This window comes from Watersipora subatra, chromosome 7 (assembly GCF_963576615.1).
Source record: "Watersipora subatra chromosome 7, tzWatSuba1.1, whole genome shotgun sequence".
Lineage (NCBI taxonomy): Eukaryota > Metazoa > Bryozoa > Gymnolaemata > Cheilostomatida > Watersiporidae > Watersipora > Watersipora subatra.
This window is the reverse complement of record NC_088714.1, coordinates 22,648,335-22,664,169: the sequence shown is the minus strand read 5'-3', so window position 1 is coordinate 22,664,169 and position 15,835 is coordinate 22,648,335. Positions and strand designations below refer to the sequence as shown.

Here is a 15,835-nt window from a genome sequence, read left to right as displayed (position 1 = left end):
ATTGATGTTTCTAACTGGTTTCATTAGTGGCATTGGTGTCTGAGAGTTCTTAGACATCCCAATTCTAGAACTGATGTCTTCTGTTAAAGCACTTGAAATAAAAAACATAAAAACTCTTAGTACCATCGAAATATATTTCCCACTTTAGGTTGTTTAATTTGAAAAAATGTAATTTTGAATCAAAATGAAATCGAACTGGAACGGTGAAAATGTGTTCTGAACAAGCATAAATGCACTAAGTCTAATGCTAATGTTTATTGTAAGCATGTGTCAGATACATTGCTGACACTTGATTTCAAATCCTGCTGTTTGGCTACCGCTCAACAACAATTAATGAACCTTGAATCGTGAAAATTTGGCGATTTTCTTATTGTAGTTTTGTAACATAGCTGTCATCCTATAGTGATGGTTACTGTTAATAAACTGCCAAATTTATGGGGTTATTATTTCTTCTGGCAATGTGAAGGCATCTTGCTCAAATTTATTGATACATTAAACAAAGTTTTTACCTATAAAATGCTTTTTACAGAAAGAAAGTGAACCCACTTTATGGAGACAGCAAAGAAGCAGATGCAAATCGCTCTGAGCCTAGTTTTTCCGAGCCACTCCTCTCTCAGAAGTCTATAGACAAGAGGCGAGGCTGCAACTGCTGCCTGTGTTTTGGATTTATAATAATGACAATCATATGTTGTGCCAGCCTTGCTCTCACACTACTTATATATACTGGAGTCTTTTCCATACAAAAAGGTAGAATTTCAGCTTTGAATTTCTTTTATTCTAGTCCAGCTAATAATCAACAGTATTTGCAGTATTAACATCCATTTACAGGATTCTATTCTATTACGTATCAACAAAACCAATACATGTTAACGATTTCGGAATTTTTTATTTGTATTATAAAAACGTGTTTAGCCTACTGATACAAATTAAGGTCCTATTTATAGTCCTGCTTGAATTATGCACTGTAGATAAACATGGCGTAGTGCCAGTCACATGTAGCTGTTTAATAAAACTGCGCTATAGTGAGTAAGCAACTTCAAATCTAAAAGCAAGCATATTTGCAGCTATCCCATTTTATAACATTTTAAGATTCTATATATAGCAACTAAGAGGTATGCATAGATAAACCAGTAGTGAAAAAAAAAACTGTTTTTGGAAATAATATCTAATTGTGGTATTTTTTTCCTGTAGATAGGGTGAGCAACGAAAAAAAATTGGGAAAGGGTTATTTTCAGTTGAAGCTAAAAGGTGAACATAATACCTTGGTTATTGGCTGTTGTTTTCACATTAGCCGCCTCACAACTTGTAAACTTTGTTTGATCCAAAGTTTGCTTCGAAAACTCTTTTATTTCTGCTGCATGCATACATTTTTTAGTTCTTGATTGTTTACACTCATGAATGCTTTTCTAAGCCTCTTTTGTATGTAAAACTGTGTCAGTTATGTGTTTCACATGTTATGTGCAACGCTTGTAGTAAGCATTTGATGAATGCACAAAAATTGTTTATTTAATATTGTTTATTTAGAAATAACATCAAAAGTTTTTCAAAAGTTGCCCACACTGCACCCTCTCTCTATTCATAGCCTTCCCTTCATTTTCCAGGAACCCATCACTCTGAATATGGCCATCGCTTTTGTCACTTTATGTTCCAATTCGCACATTATATCACAAATACAAAAATCTCATCTTTTGCAGAAGCTTTGCCTTTGACCTCACCAACGTCATCAGTGATGACGCCGAGTGCAGATAACAGCTTCAATGCTACGGAACTTTTATTCTCATACCAAGGAGCCCTGGATGCTCATGCAGAGAGCTTATACAATAGAATAGAATTACTCGAGCAGCAGGTGAGGTTCACCCTTTTGAAATTTTTAATAGAATTATTACTTTCGTATTTAAAAAATAACGAATTGGTAAGGCAACTCTATGATTCAGTTAGAGTATCCTAAAACTTGCTAGCTACAAAATTTCTTTTCACAAAAATTGAAGAAAAAATCCTGTTTCAATTTAAGATACTGTTTGTGTTATGAAATGTTGTTTGTTCTGTCATTGGTTAATAACCTAGGAGCTGACAGACATCTATAGTATTTTGCCTAAAATGCTGCTAGCTAGAATCATACCAATCAGCACCAACATGAACTGTGTTTAATCTTTTAACCATATTATTAGTTCTAAACAAGATCTCATCACACAGATCGGTTAGTAAGCAGAAAGCTTACCAAAAAGGCTTTATTATTTTGTGTGCTATTAGAACACTCATTAATAGTAGATAATATTTTATCTAATAATAGAAAATACTCTGGAAAATATTAAATGATACTATGTTCAACATGTGATTATAGTTTGTCTAAAACTGCTTAATCCTTAATTTAAGATTTTAAAATCTATTCTCTAGCATTAAACTATTATTTTTGTGATATTAGATAATGTTTAATTACCTAATAATATACATTTCTATAATAAGTTACTAAAAATCTAAATCTTTTACAAAACATACTATTGATTTTTCGGTTAGCATAGACAAACATAATAAAAGGTTTTATGTAAATGCAGTTTTGCTTGTACACTGGCAATACCTGCTTTATCAATTATACCTTCATTATGTTTTGTGTGTCCTTCATGACTGACTTTATCTTGTGGGTAATATTTATGAGTTTTCAGCTCAAAAACTTTTTACGCAACGTAAATTGGTATCTAGGGTACATACAAAAAATTAACTCATCTATTTATATTAATGCTAAGTATGTATTTTAAAATGGTGTTACTATCTGTAAGTGTCACAAAAAGTATAACAACCTTTTTTAGTTTAAAATTAGTTTTCCTATATAGCAATATTATATTTTAGAAAAATTACATAAAAACATGAGCTTGTTGTTTGTTTGTCTTCAAATGAACAATCAAGCTTGACATAGTGTACCATGGTGATTATTTATGCACTGCTAATAATCGCTAATATCAGCCATGAATCCACTGGCAGCTATACCTTGTTTAGAGACAGTATAGGAAGGCATCCAAGAAGATGGCCCTTTGTGTTAGCAGTATATGACTAGTTTTTTCCACACAAATGCTGATAGCAATCGCTATGAGTCATAGAAATAGCGCAACATTGTAGCACTTGCTACATACAGGCAAAATGCATAGCTGGCACGTGATTATAGCCATATTTTGTTTAGCACCCACAGCGGGGCACTTAATGATGCCAACTAAGTTGATGTTTGAAAGTTGGTCTCTTTGGGATGAAGGTCATTAAAACCATGTTTGATTTTGTAAAAATAATTTTTTCAATTTCGAAACATTCTCAATGATTGATCCAGTAGGTATTCGATTATTATTCATAATAGAACCTAAAACAGCCATGACAGTAGAAGTCATGCACATCTCTGTTTTGTAATAGTTTTACGAAAAAGGGAAAGCGTACGTAGGCTTTCCCTCTTTATTGGAACTATTTGGGAGTTGTCTGTAAGTGATGTCATCAACCACAGACAACTCCTAAATTAATATGGCTTGAGCTAGAAGCAAATTTAATGACATCAGACTTGTATCGCAGGTAACTCTGAGCCAATCAAATAAATGTTGGTTTGTAGCATGCTTACACATATACCTGTCACCTCTGTACTTGCTAAGAGTTGTCTACTCATGTGTGTAACAACAATTTTAAAACATATGCTTGAGAAGTTTGTATTTGTATCTTCAGCAAAATCCATTGTTTCAGGAATTGTTCCTAATTTTAAACTACCATATGCCTTCAAAGTTTCAATAGGAATACATCGTAATTAGTTCAGTTTGTTCTATAGCCCTAAAACCTACAAAAGTCTTTCCATAAATATAGCGGATAACTAATTACACAGCAATAAAACTAATAATATTATACTTATATAAAATATTAATAAAGAAAAAATCAATAAAAGCGGATTTTTAGCTACCATACCTTAGAGGCATGTGAGTAGAGCTATAGGCTTGCTTATGTAAGTCTATAGCTCTACCTATGATGCGAGATAAAGGAAGTGGTATAAAAATATGGTGTACTTACATGTAGACCTGCACGATTTGTCTCCCCATGCCAATTCGGTTATCGACCTCAACTTCAATCAAACACCGTTTATAACCGACACACATGAGGACTCACCACGGTGTCAAACGATGTCACAATTGCTTGCGGTTAACCTGACACCGAGGCAACCTGAACATCCTCATTTCATGAACTTTAACTTCAGATTTTTGTAATGAAATTTAACACTTTCACTGCCAATCATGTACAAATTCAGGTATATGCCCAGTGCCAGCCATTTTACCAAAAATTGCCGATATTGCTTCATGATATGTATTCAGTATGTTTTTCAATCTTTATCTAGAACATTTTTGTTACATATTTGATTTTGATAAAATTTTAACCAACATTGCTATGCAAAAATTCAATGGATCTATACTTTGTGCAATGATAAATCTATGTGAAGCTACGATCGATGCGAAGCTAAAACAATTCTCCCCAATGTTCCTTACTCTTACAAAACTATTATTTTCACCACTAGCAGAGACAGTGCTGCTACTTTAATTATCTGTATAATCACAAAAATCTGTGATGGATATAATGTCATCAACATAACTAATTACCAGTTTTCTGACTGGCGCGTGGTATTAATGAACTCACGCAAAAATGTTCGGTTTTAGATTAGAAAGTTTAAAATTGCTTCGTTGTTTTAAGCTAATTTTATAGAGGTTTTCGGACAAAACTGTCAATTTAATAAAAGTTTAAAAGACCGTGGGTTATGTTGTCAATGAATAATAAAATCTGGTTACTACGTAATTGCTGGGAAAGTCGCAATAATGCGTCAATGGCAGTGGACTTTAGAAAACGCATAAATGCGTTTATTGCAGCGGGAGGGATAAACAGCTTTCGATAATGGTTGTGATATCTACGTGTGTTTAAAGCAAAGATTAAAAAACCTTTCAAGAGAAAATAATGTCTGTTTCCATGGAAGATTATGTGTAACTGCCCAAGCGCGCAGGCACAGTTTTTATGATATGGAAACCGAAACCGCACCAAAATATCGCACTTCAAACTCACACCGGTTAACCGGTGTTTTCGGTTTTGTCCGATGTCAGAAAATAAAAGATTCGACTCGATTTAATAGAAACTAACCGCAACCACCAGATCAAACCGAAACATCGTGCAGGTCTACTTACATGTAGACTACATAAATGATGCTAACTTGGCTTATTTATTTATTTCTATATCTAACTGCTTCATGTTTTTCTAGATTTTCACTTTGATTTTCTTCACTTTCGTTTACAAAACCGTGACGCTATGTAAAACTTTAAATGTTATATGCTGGAAATAAAAAAAAGTGTGAAGTCAAATTTTATTTGGAATTTACTCTTGAGACATGTACAGTGAAGCCCAGGGATATAGCATTAATCTGCTTCGGTGTTGGGATCGTAAGCTAAAGTATCTGCATGACCAGGTTTCTTAACACTGTTCTGACACTTCTATATTGGCAAAATACTTAAACAAGAATCTTGTTCTTGTTGACTGCTCAAAACATGACATAAATATTCATGTCCCTGTTATTAACAGATGACCGGTGAGATGACCATAAGATGACCGGTGAGACATTTTTCTGGGAGTTTTTATGCAATAAATCTAGCCAGGTTTTTAAACCAACCAAAGTATTACCTTATTTCTACTGAAATTGTTTGTTCTATCTCACCCTTTTTTCAAATTTCAATTTTATTTCTAGCCCCATTTCCATCGTAACCATATTTTTGGTTCCCCTTCCCAATCGCTAGCAACTTTGGGCCTATGGCTAACGAATTGAAACACACTAGAAAGCACAAAGTAAATACGATGTCGTAAGCACTCACACACAATAAATGCGGTGCAACCGTCCACTGATTCTTCACTTACAGCAGATAGCATTTCAAATCGCTCTCAAACATTGTGGGAGGATTTGGGGAAATAATTTATAGGCCGTTTTTTGTTTTTTAGCTACATCATAAAGTTGAATAAAATACCGCAACCAGGTGTCAAAAAATTTTTATTCTACTTCGTAACCTTAAAAACTATTATATGGCTGCCGTATCCCAAGGTTCCACAGTATCATCTTTTTTAGTGTCAATTACTAAAGTTAACAGAAATGCTACTATATACTTTTCTAACATTGCATTCTTAACTGAATTATTCAATCCTGAATCATTAACTGTTTATCGTAGCTGGGGAACCTAACAGAGAGCCAGGTATCCCAACAGGGAAGTATATCAGCATTAGCCGACAGGTTACCTACTGGTGCTATAGATCCCAGTCTTTGCATACACTCTCTAAAAAGTTCAGTATCAGCTGCGAGTAGAGATACGTATCTAAACACCGTTTGGGTTCCAGTCAGCAGTCAGCTCGAAAATGTGAGTAAAACATTTCTGCTAATACTTTATCATTATAATTTTATGCATTATATGTATAATACACATTTCATACCATAAGAGATTGGAAGCCATTTTACAATAAATAACGCCTCTCAGGTACACACACACTATTTGATAAAGTTAACCTAGTATGTTTCTTATAATGTTATTACTGTATATCATTGCGTATCTTCATATATAGCCATCCTACAATATATAACTTCTCATAGCTTATATAAGCTACAATTGTTCTATTCCCAGAAAAAGTTCACTGATTATTACAAATTCTTATAGATGTACAATTATTACCTGGTTAACAACTTTTGACAAAGTTATGTTTTAAAATCATTTAAAAATAGGTACTCTATTTGGAATGCTCAGTAACTAGTATCAGAAACATGGCTACTGCCTGAAAAATGTTACATGTTTCTTGATGCCTACTCTGATTTTTTTGTATTAACGAGTAACCTACTATGTATGTTTACTAAGTGTCTAGGTGTTTCAATTTTGGTATTCCGTATATAAATTTCATCATTCAACTGAACATGAATTATGGGAGATATGATAGTGTGAAGGGCTACTACTTTTTACATGTGTAATTTCGACAGCAATGAATGACTAGCGCATTTAAAATGTACTACTGAACATTTTTTAGGGTTATACCCTTGTGGGAGCCACGTGTACTTATAGCAACTACAAGGACATCCAACTGAACACAAAAGATACCGAGGGCACGACTGTCTACAGGTAAGTCACATGCTGACATAACGTAGGAAATGTGGACATTACCTAGCTTGGCCTGCGTCTGCTACCTACAGTGCTGTGCAAAATTATGAGACTACCTCCGATTTTGAGTTGTTTGCAGAGTTCTAGAGGAGCTTGCAACCTCCAACTCACCCTGTTGTAAAACAACGTATATATTAATGAATCCAGAATCTTGTGCTCTATACAATGGTATCTAATAAACTTGTGTTAACCATTTAATTAAATCTAATTACCAGATTAGTGGCACCAGATTAAAGTAAGACAAACCTAATCAAAGCTGAGTGTGATTAATTAAATTTAAAATATTAATTAACTTCTTATCATATTTTATTCAATTGTTTATGGCATTAAATATAACAATAAAATATTAATTTACTATCCATTTAAGTTAATGTTGATATGGGTAATAACATGTCATTTGAAAAATATCAAGTGTGATAAGTCGATCAGTAAAAAATATATGCATTTATATACAATGCACATAGTTGCACCTTATACCATTCTCTTCGGCACAGAGTTTTGAGTCTGTTGATATGCATATTGTCAGGACTAAATGGAAATTTAAGGCTGATCATAATAATAAATTAAATAATAATAATAAATCAAGTGATCATAATAGAGACATTTCATGATTTTTGAAAACATTGAAGGCGGTCTCATAATTTGGCACAGCACTGCAGGTCATGTCAAGGTTTTCTTTTAGCAGATATTTGCTACTCCACTAGGTAGTAAAATTTTCCATGGCCATGCAAATGTCTTTAGAACTGCACAGGAAATCTTTGTATCTAGTTTAGGAAGTGCACACCAATTCTCTTTAGCTATTTCTATATGAGTTGCTCAGCACTATTAAGCTTTAAATTTAAGCCCTGACTATGCGTGTATGAAATGCGTGGCTACTCCGATTATACGTTAACAAAATAGGTTAACTGGCTGTAACATCCTTGATAGATTTTCTATAGTTATTGAAGCATTCTTAGTTATCTATTATGCCTTGTCAACAGCGCGTTGTAGCAATGGCATTGGTGAAACTATTTGGTCTGTTGTGTTTGCTTAAAAAAAATCAGCCGGCTACAAAATTGATTTTGATTTCATTAGATTAAATCAGCTACAGAATTATTCTGAATTGTTCCGTGGGTTGTTTCAACTGCCATCAGAGATTTTTACACGTCTATTGCGGATAACAACAGCTTTGTGTGAATACGAGTAGTAGTTTGAACCAAGTAAGCCCTTTTGTACCGCACAAGCGAATCTCATCTACAGTTTTTGATTGAGATGAATGAAATTGAACTATATTCATTTGAAATCAACATAAGTAATACCTTGAGATACGAGTGTCCTGACATACAAGCAATTTTAGATATAAGAATTCCAAGCAAATTTTTGCCTCGAGATATGAGAGGAATTTGCGATACAAGCGTCTAAGATGCAGTTGCTAACTGCCCGAGTATGGGAGAGGTTGCTTATTGCCTGGACTTTCTCGTCAGATCATTCCGATTTTTTAAAGAGATCAGCTAAGTGAAGGTGAGAGCCAGTCAAAAATTGAGGTAAAACGATCCAAGCCGACAGTAGAAAAGCAAAAAAAATGAAATTCCATTTAGGTTTAGTGTAACGTAAAACTAAAACTTATTTTTATGCGCGCGTATAATGTGCTATAATCATCTAAGTTAAAATTAAATTTTATGTTGTTACGTAGCGTCACAAAGGTATTGCGCATTGAATGTGCTGATGTCAAGTATTCTTCACACCGCCGTTAGTCACTGCCGCCTGTCGCAATGGTGAGAACTCCATGCAGTACTGTACATAATAACATTGCATATTATTGTAGATCATAATCACCAGATAGGTATTTGTTACTTTGTGAGTGTGGTGTGAATTAGAGTAATTAAAAACACAGTTTTACATTGTAATATCCTGTTTTAGGTGTTTTTCAGGTAGTGGAATTTGTATTCAGTTTAATAGTTGGAATAGTTTAATTTGTAGTCAGTTATTTCATTGAAGATTATTTGGCATGATAACCCAGTAAGATAACGCATTAAGCTCGTATCTCAAGGTATTACTGTAATCCGTCGCAAGCCACAATGAAGATTACCATTTTCATTTTAAAAGACAATTTACCGGAAACTCGTTGATTTATCGTTGAACTCGTTGACAAAAACAATGCATTCTTTCGTGACCCTATAGCTTTAGTTGTCAAGTACAGTAGAGAGCTAAGGTGCTTAAAACTAAAGTGCGTAACTCAATCATGTATTAATACATTTATGCATTATATTTTACATTATTTGCTATACTATAATATCTGCACATAAATCTTTCGGGTATAGCAATTGTAAGCATGCATTTATGTATAACTATTTCATTAAATATTTTTGCAGCTGCCGATGTTCCGGTATTGCTGACACAAATGTAGAAGACAAACGATGCTCTATCAACTACTGGGTCTGCCCGACCATCACATAACGTGGCTTACTGCTGTTAGATTAGACTGTTTTTTTTCTGTTGAATCATGTAATGCCATGAGTAAATTTTAATTTTTGCTACCAAAGATATTATTTTTTATATTTAGGTCTACTAATATACTTCCAAAAGTATTTTTGATTGTATATAGATTGTTATTTTTGCAATGATATTTGTCTCTTCGTGATGAGACATAATGTAAAGCTCTGCATGTTATATATTGAATAAAATTTCTTAAACGAAAGATACAAATTCCATAATATTGCAGAGATTTACTTAAATATGCCTCTACGCTTACAACCATTTCAATTCAAGGTAGCCCTTTGATATCATCAGCTTCACCATCTTAAAATGTACTTTAAAAAAGGACATAAACATCAATGGATTGATAGTTTATGAACAAACTGAGTAAGCCCAGTAAGCTAGTAAGCCGCTTCAGTGGTACACTATGCAAAATATCTGCATACATCAACATACGGTCAGACTCTACATGTAGATGCATAAACAAACAACATGTATATGCATACATCAAATCTGTGTGACTGTATACTCTAAATGTAGACAAGTACATACACGTAAGCGCATACATATATCTAGATATGTATATGAAACATATGTATGTACATACATATGTTATATGTACATACGCTACATGCAAATAAATACATAAACCACATGTAGATATGTATCTACACTAAATGAAGACATAGTATACTCAATAAACTTGTGTAAGTATATTCTTCGAAAGTTAAAAGATGAAATAGAGAAATAAATGATGACGGACAGACAAGAGTAGAGAGAGGGCTAGTGGCAGGAGGATGGAGGGACAGCAAGACGGCGACGTTTGCTCTTCCCATAATCCTCAAAAAACTCTTTGATGTCTTCAGCTGTCACAACCTATAAATTTGAAGAGATCTTGTGAGGCATCATTTATTTAGAACAGATACCAGTAGATTGAACTCTCAGCATATCATCTTCACCCAGATAATGCGAGGTAAGTACATGAATGCTTTGTTATGTAATAGCGAATAAATGGAAGGTATGTGTGAACAGGAGGCAGGAGATCTGGCAGGAGGCAGGAAACAGCGTTCTGTTTAACAAAACATCTAGCTGTCATATTATATTTCTATTGAATAACTCTATAAGCGCTTCCTAGCCAGCGAATGTTCAAAGAAGAAGCACAGGCTGTTTTCTCTTAGAATAATTTAATATAAACTACCGATATTTCACACAATTGTATTCCAGTCTGAACAAGAGATATGATTGGCTATTTTTCATATGACCACCTCCTCTTTAATAAGTAATCAAACCTGAACGTAACGATTATAATTAGCAGAAGCTAGCGATAGATGCAGTCTTTACTATAATAAGAGATGTGTCTGTCTGTCTGTTCGAAGCCCCTCTTACAGATTAACAAAAAAAATTGCTTTCAACAGGATTCGAACTCCCAACTTTTAGCTTAGACTGACTCTACCACCCGCACTGATCGACTACCTTGCCATATTTTGGAATAATTGCGCAGTTAGTTATTACATCAGATGATCTCTCAGGGTGCACACGACTTTTTGTGTACCAGTAGTAATATCAACTAAACCAGCTGAACTATGGGTGCTCATATACGAAACATCTATCATTGAATGGGAGGGAGTACAAGACAATCATTTGTTCTTCCGTACGATTTACCACAAACATGGAGTTATCCTCCATACCTTTTATTGATATCAATAGACACAGTAATTACTCTATTGATTGGAAGATAAACCACAGACAAATTTTATAAAACACGTTTAGCATTTGCCAAATGTACTTGTTACACAGCAAGCATTCGGTTGTCGTAGCCCACAAAAACGAATATTTATAGATCTCAAGCTATGGCTAGTTATACGGAGCTACTGTCAACGTCACCAACCCAACTCGGTAATCGCATACTTTAATTCTTATGAAATTGTAAAGAGTGTGCCAATAGATTAGCCCATCCTACACTATAGTGAATCACTGCCAGTAGGAAACCGACCCTACCCTATACTGTAACTGTTGAAATCTGCGTAAGTTAAATCAAAATAAGTCACCGTGACCTACTTTAAGAATCGAAACAATCTAGACTCCTTCAAAAAGTTTCGTGAAATAATCTAGCACACTCACCTTATCATTGGATGCAAAGTTCTTCAAATAGTCTGAGAGCGAGCTTTTCATATCATTATAGCCTGTGAGCAGCTCAATTTGCTGCACCCTGCCAAGATTGGATAAGGCATTCATACCCTTATCATAACTGTTGTAGGAATCACCGCTATCCTTAGATCTCTGCTCATAGACATGCGTCGGGTCATTCTGATCCAGCAAGTACTCTACAAGATCATATGACTTCTACCAACCTGCTAAATATTTGCTTGGAACAACCAGCAATGGTTTCTTTGGACAAAAATATAAGGTGCGAGACACACTGTATTCTATACCATTGCTATAGGCTGAACTATCAAATAGCTCTGATGAGTTGTAACTAGATGTTATTGATTTAGTTAAACAACCATTTGAGTTGTCCACTCAAAGCATACTAATCATAACAAGAAGCAACAACTCCAAATTACAAAAGCAACATCTATTCTCTATTGTCTATCAAAACAAAAACAATGCACAACTACCGAAATGGATCATGCCTGAATAGGACAGTAAAATGCTCAGTATTGAAATTTCCTGCAGCATGTTGTACACATGGACACTAATCGTGACATATTAATTGTACACCTTGAGCATTTGATCATTCTGTTCATGTAAAGGGAGGACATAATATTTACATGTAGCCTATATATTTCTATAGGATTACATCCCTTACATTACTATTACGACACATCCACCTGTTCATTTTTTTCATGAAACAATTTAATTCTCCAATTGGCACATATTCAGAGGCATCGGAAAGGTGCCCGATTAGCTCAGTTGGTTAGAGCCTCAATATAATGAATTGAATGTGATGGGTTCAAGAGCCATTAGTCATCGCATCAATTACATGTACAGAACTTTGTGATCGCGTGAAGGCTAACACATATAAAGCAACTCCTATTGTAACACAGAAAAGGTTTTGACATCCATACCACAGTTCATCGCATCTTAAAATTTAACATCAATTCAAAAATCACATTTTTATTAACAACAAATCAGTGAGCCATTCTCAACTGAAGCGGATTTCAAATATAAAGATATAAAATAGAAGTTGTAATCTGCCCAATGAAGACCCCTCATTTCAACAAGCAAATATACCTAAATTATTTCTCATTTGCCAATTACGAGGCAACCGAATGGAGAGAGCAGTAGCTATCGGTCAACTTATGCTACATTATAAAATACTCCGCATAGTTCATGACTCACTTTTGTCTATTATTAATACTGGACAAGTGATAAATTGTACCAAGAGAGGAAAAACCTACAGAAATATGGCATTTTATTACATCCTAAAAGAAAAAAGCAGATTTTCATTGGCACTTTAGCGAACTGTGAGAGATCATTAGGTGTACCAATAAATAACATAGAATAAGTATGTACACAATAAATCTGGAAAAGTGCTAGGCAGACGGTTAGCACAGTTGTTAGAGTGTCAGACTGCTAAGACGAGTGTCACGAGTTTGAATCCCATACACCGTAATATTTTTTTGCCAAATTCTAACTGTAGTTTCGGACAGACGAACAGACAGGGCTCTTAATAGTACAGATGGTAAAATTAAGGTAAAACTAGCGATGACCATAAATGATCCCAAACAAACTTTTGAATGTAAATAAACTAGAGACGTTATGAAAAAGAAATGTGTCCTTGGGTATTACTAAAGCTCACGAACTGTATGTACAACTACGACAGCATTCAAATTTAAGTTGAAGCATGCCTACAGATACTCTCCGAATGAATGAAAGATAACAAGAATAATAACTCGCAATAATGATAGTTTCCAGGTGTATGTGTAGGCTGTTTAGTTTGCTCGTTTCTATTAATGTGAAGTCAGCAAGAAATCTGTGCTATTTTGATGTTTGCAAGTCAGAGTTTAAGCTGCCTGAACTATTAAAAAAATGGATATTTTTGTTTTGGAAAAGAAACTCACGTGTTATTATAGCACATCATTAAAAGTTTGTATTCACAAGTACTTATCCTCGATAGTCTCTGAACCGCTGAACGAGAGAATAAATGTGAAGAAAACATAACATCTTTAGTGCACATCCGGGTAAAAAAGTAACAAAAGTCAAAGTTTTTAAATCTATATTTATATATAGATTTTTAGCAATTTTTATTAATGTTTGTAGAAACAGTCATAAAAACTTCAAAATCTTCATTGAAATCAATTACAGTAGAACCTCAGTTCTCGAACGCTTCGGTTCTCGGCCAACTCAGTTTTCGATTTTCGACCAAAAAATTTGAGATTTGCTCATATCGGATCTCAAACATAAATTCGGTTCTCGACCAAACCGGAACATGCGCATTGGAACTGAATGTTCGGAACAACTCCGGAAACAGCGTGGAAATATTCGTTAACAAAGGGAGAAGCAAGTTACGCTTCATAAATTCTTTACTAAAAAAGGAGCTATCTGGGACGGCGTCTCCGCTACAGAAGAGATTTGCAAGGGAGACAACTCCTCTAGTCAAACTACCCTAAATTTTTTTGAACGAGGATTCTTCTTCAACGATGTGAAGTAAACTGTTGCAGTAAACGGTTCTCGAACAACTCAGTTTTTGAACTACCTTCGGGAACAGATTATGTTCAAGAACCAAGGTTCCACTGTACCTCATTTTACGTACATTTTATTCTGACAAGAGTCATTAAACCAGCTGAAATAACACTAAATACAGTGAAAGAATAACCCACATTCAACAGAAAACAGCAGTACTAACCTAAATGATTGGATTTGTAGTAGAGAGCACAAGAAGCGCAGGTACAGAGCTCCTGTCTCCAGCCACTAGTCATAAATAGCGTCTTACAATCAGCTGGAGGAGCTGGCGTAAAGTTCTTGCAGGAACCTAGAAGAGACTTCGATATGTACCTTCGGCATGCGTGGAAGTGAGGTGGAGGTGTAGTTAAGGGAGGTGAGGTGTAGCTAAGGGAGGTGAGGTGTAGTTAAGGGAGGTGAGGTGTAGCTAAGGGAGGTGAGGTGTAACTAAGGGAGGTGAAGTGTAGCTAAGGAAGGTGAGGTGTAGCTAAGGGAGGAGAGGTGTAACTAAGGAAGGTGAGGTGTAGCTAAGGAAGGTGAGGTGTAGCTAAGGGAGGTGAGGTGTAGCTAAGGGAGGTGAGGTGTAGCTAAGGAAGGTGAGGTGTAGCTAAGGAAGGTGAGGTGTAGCTAAGGGAGGTGAGGTGTAGCTAAGGGAGGTGAGGTGTAGCTAAGGAAGGTGAGGTGTAGCCAAGGAAGGTGAGGTGTAGCCAAGGGAGGTGAGGTGTAGCTAAAGGAGGTGAGGTGTAGCTAAGGGAGGTGAGATGTAGCAAAAGGAGGTGAGGTGTAGTTAAGGGAGGTGAGGTGTAGCTAAGGGAGGTGAGGTGTAGCTAAGGGAGGTGAGGTGTAGCTAAGGAAGGTGAGGTGTAGCTAAGGTGAGGTGTAGCTAAGGGAGTGAGGTGTAGCTAAGGGAATGAGGTGTAGCTAAGGGAGGTGAGGTGTAGCTAAGGGAGGTGAGGTGTAGCTTAGGGAGGTGAGGTGCAGCTAAGGGAGGTGAGGTGTAGCTAAGGGAGGTGAGGTGTAGCTAAGGGAGGTGAGGTGTAGCTAAGGGAGGTGAGGTGTAGCCAAGGGAGGTGAGGCGTAGCTAAGGGAGGTGAGGTGTAGCTAAGGGAGGTGAGGTGTAGCTAAGGGAGGTGAGGTGCAGCTAAGGGAGGTGAGGTGTAGCTAAGGGAGGTGAGGTGTAGCTAAGGGAGGTGAGGTGTAGCTAAGGCCACGATGCTCACCATGTTATTTTTCCCAACTCGTGCTCCTGGCCACGCTGTCGCTGACACATCTGTGTCAAAAGGGTGGGTCTGACTACTAATTGTGGTTAGAGTGGAATAGTCGAGTCGCATTTAACAGGTACTAAACGAGGGTTGATAGGCTGTACATTACTCTTAAAGAGAATTCTTGAGATGGCTGTTTGACCAGCTATAAAAAGGCTTACTGATCAAGGCCATGTTGAATGAGCCTACTAACATTTACTAGTTATATAAATGTACACTCATGAGTCTTGCTTCATAACTTTGATCTACTATGTTTTGTTGAGTTGAATTAAA

General features: G+C 35.7%; 2 protein-coding genes across 9 annotated transcripts in view; one reads left to right on the top strand and one right to left on the bottom strand.

Moving 5' to 3' along the window:
• The window catches only part of LOC137399265 (uncharacterized), a 31,965-nt gene extending 22,111 nt beyond the window's left edge, over positions 1-9,854 (top strand). For 2 of the 3 annotated variants that reach the window (XM_068085294.1, XM_068085296.1), the window contains exons 5-9: positions 530-747; positions 1,695-1,846; positions 6,210-6,395; positions 7,051-7,142; positions 9,533-9,854. In XM_068085294.1, the coding sequence (XP_067941395.1) occupies positions 530-747; positions 1,695-1,846; positions 6,210-6,395; positions 7,051-7,142; positions 9,533-9,617 (733 nt within the window). In that variant the 3' untranslated portion in view covers positions 9,618-9,854. The remainder of the gene's footprint in view (positions 1-529; positions 748-1,694; positions 1,847-6,209; positions 6,396-7,050; positions 7,143-9,532) is intronic. The other variant, XM_068085295.1, reaches the window with a different exon arrangement.
• A 520-nt stretch (positions 9,855-10,374) lies between these two features.
• LOC137399266 (putative E3 ubiquitin-protein ligase UBR7) overlaps positions 10,375-15,835 on the bottom strand; it is a 29,469-nt gene continuing 24,008 nt past the window's right edge. For all 6 annotated transcript variants that reach the window (XM_068085300.1, XM_068085303.1, XM_068085299.1 and 3 more), the window contains 3 exons: positions 14,485-14,610; positions 11,757-11,959; positions 10,375-10,511 (listed from right to left, as the gene is read on the bottom strand). In XM_068085300.1, the coding sequence (XP_067941401.1) occupies positions 10,419-10,511; positions 11,757-11,959; positions 14,485-14,610 (422 nt within the window). In that variant the 3' untranslated portion in view covers positions 10,375-10,418. The remainder of the gene's footprint in view (positions 10,512-11,756; positions 11,960-14,484; positions 14,611-15,835) is intronic.